General features: G+C 38.6%; 1 protein-coding gene across 1 annotated transcript; it reads left to right on the forward strand.

Moving 5' to 3' along the window:
• The first annotated feature begins 2,996 nt into the window (after positions 1–2,996).
• On the forward strand, positions 2,997–8,239 carry TEX36 (testis expressed 36). The gene is made up of 4 exons (XM_009892752.1): positions 2,997–3,059; positions 3,856–3,987; positions 6,612–6,692; positions 7,997–8,239. The coding sequence occupies exons 1-4, from the start codon at positions 2,997–2,999 to the stop codon at positions 8,237–8,239; spliced, it is 519 nt and encodes a 172-aa protein (XP_009891054.1).
• Positions 8,240–11,117: the final 2,878 nt, after the last annotated feature.

The following is an 11,117-nucleotide window of genomic DNA, read 5'->3' on the forward strand; positions in this document are numbered from 1 at the left end:
GTTGGTTGCGGGGGGGCTGCACCAGCAGTAGTGGGCCCTGCCACGCCATACCGTGCTGTACAGAGAAACTGAGGCGCTGCGGCCTTCAGGGCGCGTTTCTGTGTGGCGGGGAGCTGCCGAGCCTCTGGGGGCTGCTGGCGCCCAGTGCTCCCAGAACACGGCTGACCTGGGTTGTCCCAGCCCTGTCCTGAGAAAGGACTGGCACGTTGCCATGTTATGTAGCTTAGGTAAGGGAGTGGGCCCGTAGGGCTTATTGATGGGGTTTGCAGACACGCAGAATAACTAACCTTCATGAAACCAGTGAACACCAGGTGATGGGGCACCTCAGAGTGTGTGTGAGGTGGAGAAGGGGGTCAAGAATTGTAGTGTGCTGGCCTGTGCTTGTATACTGAATTTGATAAAAGTCTTGGCTGTGAGGGCCTAAGCAAGCAAATGGTGCCCTGAATAGTGTCCAAGGGATTTTTCATATTTATTATTTTCCTCTTAGATTACATTATTCTCCATGCAGTAAGAGACTACAGTACAGTTTGTGACTGGTCAGGAAGTACAAATGCTGACCGGCTGTCATCCTCCCAGACTATAAAGATATATATATATATATATAAACTGGGCCAGCACCAGCCTCACTTAACTGGGGTAATTTTCTGTCCTGTCACTGATTTTCAGGGAGCTCAGATGATCCTAGTCATGTTTGAATTTCTTTCTCTCAAAGGTGATTTAAAATGGCCTGAAAATGGGTATGGGATCTCAGAGACACAAAGCACAGTTGCATAAGCCTGGTTTCCTTTGTGAACCAAGCAAGCATACTTGTAACTTTGCGTATTTTTACAAACACAAAGCATATGTCTTTTAGCATAACAACTATTATAAATACAACAACACACTTTGGTATGAAAAGACACACAGAATCTATTTTAAAATGCAATTATGTAAGATAATGTTTCAAAGCAGGTTTAGTCAAACTCTTTATCTATTGGATCTATGTCTACTGCCATTGCAGACTGACACAACTCTTCCTTAATTTAATTATTTATTTACTATGTTCCTTTAGGATCTTTTTATGGTGTTAGGAGGGGACCTTTTGAAGTTTAAACTTTTTCAGTTTTACCCATATCTCAATGGAAAACAGCAGTAAATACAAAACTGTTGCAGCCCTTCAGAAAAAAAGAGATTCTAGTGGAGTAATAACTTTAAAGGCCAAAGTGCTGTTTGTTTGAGTTTGCAATAATGAGCTCCAAGTTTCTGAATCTGAAAACGAGTGGAATGGAATCACAACAAATTGTAGGTTCCTCTGCCTGTTACATTCTTTATCCTTCTCTAGTTATTTCTATTGCTGGCTTACTCAGTCTTAAAAATAGCATGAGTTATGCCCACAGCCTTCTGATCTGATCCTGGCACGTTTAGACTTTGGTACAGTTCCTTATAGTCAAGGCTGAGATGACAATACAATCATGAAAGTGTTTCAAAACATGTTGCTCTTCCACCTTCTTTACAGTTGTTTGTTTGTTGGTTTTGTTTTTTTTTTTTCTCTAACCAAAATTGCATTATCTGGAACAGCTTATTTTTCATAAGCAAGGTTTACCTTACCCTCTGTAAATCATCATAAAAGTCGTTTACCTACTTTTGTACTTAAAAGTAACTTGCAGCATGGCATCATTAATAATAACAAGTTCCAAATAATCGCTCTTATCTGTATTATCACAAGCTCAGCAGATACTTAGAGAGACAAAGTAGGTAATTTAGAAGAAAGCCTTGAAAAGCTCCATGATGGCAGCTAGTATTCCCAAATATCATTACCTATGTCTGATAGTAAGATGGAAAACTAGGTTTTCCCGCAGGAACTTTGCAATTGCACTTTGTAAATGGCTGTGACTGTCTGAATCATTCATACTTAACTCATACAAGTACCATATTGTTTCTTGTTTCATTTGCCAGCCATGGTGCCTGATTTCCAATTAAGTTAGCCTTGAATATCAGTATACTGGAAAACAGGCCACTTAACATAAGAGTGTCATGTTCTTTACGGTCTGTCAAGGCCTGGGAGGCACAGCCTTGGTTTGTGCTTGGTTTCGTGAGAAGTTCTGCCTTGTCTACAGCTCACCCACAGGCTCATACCACGAAAAGCAAGGGCTCTGGACCTCAGTTTTTATTTCTGTGAAATAAGCCTTATGTTTTGGTTTGTTCTCCACATCCCCATCCCCAAAACCATGTTATGAAATGTTACACGTTTAAAAAAAAAGCCTGCTACATCCAGCTCAGGGACTGTGTCTGTAATACAATGGGGACTAGGGACTTTCCTGGCCAGCAGGCAAGTGGCATGGGCAGATGGCATCCACGTGGGCAGGACTGTCACCCCCAAATGCCTCGAGGGACACAGTCCCCAATGTGTTGCCCTGAGCCCCTGCCTGGGCAGCACTTGCTGGCAGGGCGTGCTGGCAGTTAAGTAGCATGGGTGTTTGCAAGTCAGTGCTCAAACTCAGAAGCAAAAATATCCTTAAGGTGCTGTCAGGGTTTTTTATAACAAATCTTGTTTGTATCTGTGATTAAGATGTGTGTATGTGGAAAGCGATTTTTAAAAGAGCATGAAGTTACACCTTTAAGATAATATACCTAATATCCTCGTGTTTTTCCTCAAAAAATGACCCTTTTTTCTTCAGCTATTAACATTCAGATTGTAAATTGCCCTTGAAGTAATTGTGCGGAATGGATTAATTTTTAAACAGAACTCCATTTCTCTTCGATTTTAAGACAACTTTCAATACTTTTTGCAACTGGGTTTTTTTTCCCATCCTACAGCGAACGGGCAAGAGCAGCTTCGCCTTTGCTCGGCTGGGTCTTACTGGGACACCAGCATCACCTAGTGACGCAGTCAGGCAGGGGCTGAAGTCACAGGGGGGGTGTCCCGCCCCTCTCTGTCAGCGGGACAAGGGGCCGCCGTGGCAACCGCGGTGCCCGGGGGCGAGCGGGCAGAGCGGCCGGGCCGGCGGCGCGGAGCCATGCCTAAGGGCAAGTGCGACCACCCCAGCCAGCAGCGCGCCGGCGCCTGGGGGAGCCACCTGGTCCTTCTTTATCCATAAACTCTCGCCAAAAAACCCCACCAGGCTGAGGGTGACTTTGTCCTTTAGCCAAAAACGAGGTTTCCCGTTCCTGATATTTACGAGAAAAAAAACCGCCCTAGGTCTTCAGAGGAAGTGTGCTAAAGCAAACACAGGCAGGATTTTTTTTTCCAGTTTTCCAATAGTGCTGGAGGTCTCTTATTTTATATTTAGCCCTAGCTGATTTTCTTTATCTTCTGGAAAATGTGAGTGGATGTTTGCCTCAGCTCTTGCCCCCAGGAGTAGTGCCACGGCCCTATTCGGAGGCCCTGGACTGGGACATCGCAGCATCCCAGGGCACTGCGATACATGCCTGGCACAGGCTGTTCTTCGGTCTCTGAACCCGTGGGCCTTGCGTTTGGCTGAGCTGTTCCCCAAAAGTTTTGTGCTTTCAAGCCTACGGTCATACAGCAGTGGGAGCAGTGCGGGGGGGGGGGGAGACGTTATAGCATAAGTTTTGCTAGATGGGTTATCACTGTATAAACAATTTTCAGAAAGTTCCTGAAGAAATAATATTATTGTCTGTTTTACTGATCTACGTCATAAGGTCTTTATAGTAGACGTTTTGTTGTGTGTGGGAGGCTCCTGATTTTTCCAGAGGCCACTAGGTGCTGCTGCAATCCAAATAATAAAAAATAAATGGGAAAAATACAATTTTGCCCACATTTCTGATCAGATTTATTTGGGTTTTGTTGTTGTTGTTGTTGTTGTTGTTTTTGGCTTTTTTAAAAATGAGTCACAATTGTTTATTATTTTCTAGTTTGCTCACATTGGAGTATGCCAGAGTCAACCTGAGTCAACCACAAGCTCGGCATTAAAACAGGTCCAGAACTCAGGAGCAGCTCAATATATTGAGGACAGATTGCCGCTAGCATACAGAGCTCGGGAGCACGTGAGTTACTGTGGAGATACAGTCAATTTACAGAGCTTCTTTTTGCACGTTATCACTTGCTAAGTTATAAGTAAGAATAGCACTTACGGTAGTTAGCAAAGCAGTCATAGTGGACTGGCAGACTTTGTGCCTCAGGGAATAATATGATTGCTAGCTGTGCTAGGGAAGAAACATATTTTGCTGTTACTCAGTTATAATTTTGGATACTCAAAGTCCTCCTGTAGTTATTGCTGATTTCTAGCATGAGTTACTTTTCCCTTTTAGTAGCTACTATAGCTGTTTGACAGACGTTTATGTGCCAGAATATATTATGATCAATCTCAGTCCAAAACCTGTGTGTAAAGCCCTATAAGAATGTTTAACTGAAATTTGATGATCTGTTTTGAACTGAATGTCAGAAATTCTGTATATACAGGCAAAGGCTTATTTTTTTGATCATTAAAAAGTTAGAAGCTTCCCATTTGAAACATTTTTAAGGCTTGCTTAAAAATGAGGAGATTTGGGACAATTTTGGAAACAAAAAAAATACAGTGTTTTAAAATCACAAGTATTTAAAATGTTACAATTTCATAAGCACATTTTTATATCCTTATTTTATCATCACTCTGAGCTTTGCTTTACCCACCCACTTTGTGCACAGAACATTTTCTATTTTCATTTTCTATAAGCATAGCAATTATATTGAGTTCATTTCACAGATTTTGCTATAATGAAGAGCAGAAATGGGCTAGGAAGGAATATTTAAAAGGGAAGCTTGGGGCTAGTGAAAAGAAAAGGAGAAGATTATACTGTAACATGAGTATACTTTATGTTCATGTTATGTATACCTTTCTGTGGAGCACCTGGCCTTAGCCACTGTGTGAAAAGGAGAAGTGGGTTAGATGGACCTTTTATCAACACCAGTATGACCGTTCACCTTAAGTTTTATGCCTTGTATTTACCGGCCCTTCAGTGTTAAAAAGAATTAGCGGAATTCCTATCTGTTATAAATCAAGAATTAATATGAGGTCGGTGGTGAAAGTATGAAGATGCGTTAAAGGCTAAAATGTGATGTCGCAGGAACAATCTGAGGAAGTTTCTTTACATGACGTTTTTAAGAAGTGCTGGTAGAGTGTTGGAAGCTCACTGCATGTGAAGCTGGATGTCTCTAATTTCTTTGTATGAGGGAACACACTGGCTGTGAGGTTAATTAATTTTCTCAGAAATATAGTACCATTTAAGCTTATATTACCTCTTATTTCTTACTTCATGATAGTTCTATAATTATTCTGTGATAGATTTTTTTTAAACATTAGTTAACATGGGGACTCCTTCCAAGAGATGATATTCAATATGTACCATCTTGGTTTTCAATTTTCCTGCAGCATATAGTCACTAGTAATAAACACTATTCCTAAAATGTTAAGATTGGTGTGTAATTGCAGTAGGATATTTTAGGAAGTCTTACATTTACTCACTTAGAAGGTGCTTATGTTTAAACACAGATATGAAATGTATCCATTGAATTTACTTATCCATTGAACTACAGCCTGGTTGAATCTGTATGAGAAAATAAGTGAACATGTGGCATGTGCTTAAAAAAGATAGAGATTCAGTCTTTATACCAAATACCCTAAGATATGATCATGCAGCTGACTCCATGCAGGCAAATTTTGTATTTGGTGATTCTTCTTGCTGGATCAGGCCTCAGGTTATATTTATATTCAGAACTGATCCAGATTCTATCTCATAAAATCCACTTAGTCTTGAAACATGTTTTTAAAATTGTGTTACATTAAAACTTGCTCTTCTATTTGGAGGTGAATAGCATAGTTGGAAGATGAAAAATGTGTTCCACAATGTTAAAAGGAAAAATTGCTAGGGCATTTACAGAAAAAACATAAACTTCCCATCATGAAGCAGGAAAATAATGCCTGAGGAAGAAGAGAGGCAATAGTCCAGAAGAGTTTTCAGTGTTTCAGTTTTTAGCTATTTTAATAATATTGCAATGATATATAATAAATAAACTTTAAAAAAATTAAATATGTTAAATTACTTTAAAAATAGTTCTTTTGGAGTTGTCCTTCTTTTTCCTAAAACTCTCATTTCATTTTGAAGACTGGATGAACATTATGTTAAAGAATGAGATTATAAATTACTTATGCAATTAGTACCTCCTCCACTTCCCTTGCAACAAGCAATGTACATGACATTCAGTGCATAAATCATAGATTAATTCAGTTTTGAGGTCCCTTTTGTAGTGCATTTTAATTAGCTTTAGGCTTACTAGTGAATCAAACAAGGCAATCCTGACATATATCTAGTATTTTGCTGTTTGCAGACAGAATGCAGCATTTCTTATTTCAAAATTCACACTTTTATATTAATCATGTATATATTCATCAAGTCAAGGCAACACAAATCCTCCTGATGACTTTGTAAAAAAAAAAAAATAAAAATACAGAGGGTCCACATTGCCCCTATAAAATTATGTGCAGTTGAAAATTTAACATATGAATAAGACTTCTGTGTTAGAACATGGGCAGCTGTAATTTCAGCATCTATCAGAATATAAGAACTAAGACTATTAGACTCCAAACGATGTGTGTGAAAATTCCAATTTTTTTGCTATAATTTCTTTTCAGAGAGCAGTGAACAACAGTTTCCCATTTTCTTCTCATGACAACAGACACTGTCTGCAGAATGTAGGAGAGTATTTTGATTCTGTAAGTACCCAGCACTGAGAAAAATCAAGCAAGTTCATATCTCTCAGTCTGCCAGAGATTAAACACAGTATCTTTTCTCTCCCCTGCCAAAATTATAGATGCTAAAAATTGAGAGAAGAGAAAAAAGTAAACAGCAAAGAAAAACACACTTTTTATTAGTATAGGGATGAGCCTCCTCTGGGGCTGGCACAGGTATACAGCGGCACACATGGTCATTGAGAGTGGCAGAATTCAAGGGGAACAAAAAAAACATGGTTTGGTCTCTGACAGGCGTTTTCTAGTGGTCCTGGTTTTTATCTATGAACATGTTTTTGTACCCAGTTATATGTCCTATTAGTCTGCTAAAAGTGATTGACCTTCTGATGAACTTTTGTAGGGGTCTCAGCCACTCGTAATTCACAGTCCCACATGCTTGGTTCAGACTCGGCTTTATCATAAGTTTAACCAAAATCCATAAGACACAATTTATCTCCAGAATGTATTCTTTCGCAATCCACATCTCTATAATATGCCTGTTTAAATGTATGTTGCAGAAGCCACACCTTTGAATAGAATTTAAATTGTTTTGGGCTTTTCTCTATATGCAACATTTTCATGCTTTTCTTAGATTATTGAGATCTTCATAGGCAGCGAAAGAAATAGTGCAGTTCACAAGATAATGAGTAGAAGAGGAAGAAGTGAACTGTGATATTGAAAGCTGGTCTGACTTTGGGCTGTCTTAGACCTAGATTTTTTGGTATTCATTATTCACTGAGTAACCTCCATTTCTGTGCACTTTGTGCAATGTCTCATAGTTTTAGAGATACCAATCAACCATAATTCCAAATAAATTTCCTGCAAGCTATGGAGTGTGAAAATCAGGCTCTGTCTCTCTGTGTTTGGACACAAGGGATAGTTTTGAAGATTCAGATTTCATGGTCTGTCTCAGTTTCTTTATTGCGGTCTGAATGTAAAATTATTAACCTACTTCTTTGGGTTGCTCCGAAGATTAATTTAGCCAAGTATAGCTGAATTGCTTTGAGTATATAGTATGCTACAGAAAAGTAAAGTATAAGTGGTTTATTAGTACTGAGAGGTGTAAGGTCAACAGATTTTCCATTATATATGCAACCAGAAATGTTCATAGAGGCAAGTCTGACAATATTATTTTTAACTTGCTAAAGATCAGCCATGAGTTCTTGAAATCACTGTGGTAACAGCTTCGTTAACTTCCCAGTGGGGTAGTGACTGTTACAAGATTCATCTGTGAAACTGTGATTGTAAGTCATATGTTTACATGAATTTTTCTTTCAATTTTTTTCTAGGGTATGGGCCGGAGGAAGGTGGAACCAGGGAGGCGGCAACAGAACTCACAGAACTTCCTCCTATGGGCTCATGAATCAGTTCCTAGCAACAAGGATGGCTTAACCACTTATCAGACATCGTTTATGAAAAATCAAAATACTGAAAGCCCATTTTGTAGACGGTATCCAAAACATCACTCAGAAAAATGGTGCACTGACAAACCTGTTCCTGAGAATGAAAAACACTTGCAGCCAAACAAGTAGTCTTAATTATAAAAACACATTTTTAGCACTGACTTATCATCATCAGAGCCTTTTCTCAAGATCTGAACTACTTGTTACTCAAATGGATGATGAAATAAATATTTGTGTAAAGTGAATGTGATAGTACAGTTGAGAGTTCATTGAAATCAACAATCATGTTACTCTGAAGACATACGTTATAATAAAGATTTTAATGAAGAAGAGCATTATAAGGAAAAGCATGTTTGCACATATTTTTAGAAATACCTCTATTAGGAGAACAGATGTACTAATTGCACTTGTGTTATTTGATGCTGGTTGACCCTCATCTCAATAAAAAAGCTCCTTCAACTTCAGAATCGGTGGTATGGCTGTACCTCAAGCAGCTGACAGCATCTGTGTTGGCAGAAGTATATAATGGAACTGGATCCTTGAGGGTTCACCACAACAGGGAGCCAAAACTGCGTGTTCAGGTAAGAGAAAGTTTTCTGAAAGGTTTAATAGGTATGAAGGTATTAGAGAAACTGAAGAAAAAAGAAGCTGTGCATTAGAGTGCTGTGCAAAATAACTAATGTTTGGTTGTAACACAGCAGCTGTATAAGTAAAGAAAGGATGTTGTAAACAATGTTTGCATGCCTGTGTGTGCCCTCACAAAATGTGAGTGTACGTATGTGTGCGTCATTCAAGGCAATAAGGGCAAAAAAGCTCAAGCTGGAAGTGGAAGGCCTCATGGAGGTTTGAGTTCGCGGTGGACTGGATCTGAAAAGAACTCATGATTTTATAGTTACGTGTCCCTAAGGAAGTAAATTCAGAATGAATCCTCCAAGCTGTCTGCTCCCAGAGTGGCTTTAGGATATGGAAGGCATTAGAGTCAGACCTCAAATGAGGCGCTTTCCTCTTCTGGATCATTTCCATTAATATCAATAAAATAATAAACCGAACTATGTGTCTTAAAATATACTAGAAATGAGCTTGTTGCTATGCAAAATAATGCTGACTAAAAAAATTGAAGCATGTTTATGGGATAATTTCCTTTGTTTACAAGATAAATGGAAAAATAAACCCTCAAACCTTAGAATTCCCTGCGTTGTAAGAGATGCCTTGAAAATGAGCTATGTTAAGAAATGATTTCTGCCTTTCAGGGAACAGATATATCTTTTTGTATCAGCATGCAGTGGCTGACCTTTTTGTGTGCCATCAAAATAGACTGTATTAGAATATTTCCCAAACATGTAGCAATTTTAGTAGCATATGCTGAAAAAATAAACTTTTTTTTTTAATGAAGTTCCCCCTACTAAAGTTCTTGGGGTACTGCACAATATGTAGAAATGCAAAACATTAATGAACAATGTGAAAACAGATAAAAAGCCAAGTAACATAGTGTTATTAAAAAGAATTTTTTTTTTCTCAAAGTAAAGACAGCCTGCCTGACAACTCTAGAGTCAGAATTTCCAGAGCTTTAGCCAACAATTTCATCTCCAAACTGATTCAAAACTAAAATGTGTGCCAATCACATGGTAAATGAAGTACCCCATGCTGTTTGGCATACTCAAGAGGGCAATCTTGGACCTCCATCAGAAGGAAGAAACACATTCTTGCTACATTAGTAATGTTTATCTGTGGTTTAGCATTACAACTGGATATGGTGAAATAAATTGCTGTAGTTTGTTATGCCTTAAAACACCAATAGACAGATTCCAGATTTCTTTTTCTCCCCTCTTTTTTTTTTTTCTCCCCTCAAATTTTTACTCAAACATGGATATTTTTAAAAAGTAATTGTGGATTAATATGTGTTCTCAAAGATATTGTGATAAAGATTCTAGAGGAGAAACTGGAGAGCTCATGAAACCTCAGTACAAACTGAAATATACTGTGCTGGGTTGAACAAAACAGGTGATTCCCACGTATCTCATGCTCTGGCTGCGTTTCTTGGGTAAATAACATGAGATATAATACACTTAGTTTCAAAATGAATGATAAGTGCCTCAGATAAATTCCAGAAAGTCCATAGCCTTGTGTACTTTGGATAGAAACCATCAGTTGTGTTTAATCTTGTGATAATAATGTCTCTAAGAAGACCCTGTGAGTTAAAATATTATTGCAGTATGGGTTTTTTTCCTTCTGGGGGGGATGGGGGAGAGGGGAGGAGGGCTGGCAACTCCCATAAAGGTTTCCTAGTCAGTGCAGGAAAGCACTGCCAGCTGTTAGTTAATTAGGATGAGATGGGTGTAGGTAGGCTCAGCAGAATGGGCATACTAGGGGTTAACTCAGCCAAATACTGCTCTGGAGAAGTAGAGGTTATGCTTTAGGTGGTGCTGATAAAAATGGACTTTTCAGTGCCTTGTTTTATTAAAAAATAAAAAATAAAAAAAGCGAGTTTGTTGCAAAATTCCCATGAACAATTATCAACAATTTGAACACAGCCAAAACCTCTTTACAGAAACAACAGACTTCATACTATAACCCTTTTGAATAAGCAGCTATTGTTGCTCTCTGTTTTTTTCTCCTGAGCCTACCTCAATTTAGGGACTGTCTATACAGCTTTCTTAAGAAGTTGTGTTTCATGTTAATTTCAAAGTGTTTTCAGTATGTTAGCTAAATTCACAGAACTCAAGCGAAATTGATTAAAAAAATGAAACCAAGGGGCTGGGCAGGTGGTTGCAAGTTCTTTTGGGTTAATGAGTTGCTATTTATCAGCTGAACCCCATACCAGGCTACGGTTGGTGATTAATATGGCTGAGGTGAAGAGTAGTAACACCACTTAACTTTCCATGCACATGGTTGAAGATCGCTTGATTCTCAGGGTGCATTGGTTCAGCTGTATTAGAATACAGTTTTATGCTTGTGTCTATGTGGTTATGTCCACTTGTTTAAAGTGTGTTTGGTTTTGTTTCTTTTT

This window comes from Charadrius vociferus, unplaced genomic scaffold, assembly GCF_000708025.1.
Source record: "Charadrius vociferus isolate BGI_N301 unplaced genomic scaffold, ASM70802v2 scaffold38, whole genome shotgun sequence".
Taxonomy (NCBI): domain Eukaryota; kingdom Metazoa; phylum Chordata; class Aves; order Charadriiformes; family Charadriidae; genus Charadrius; species Charadrius vociferus.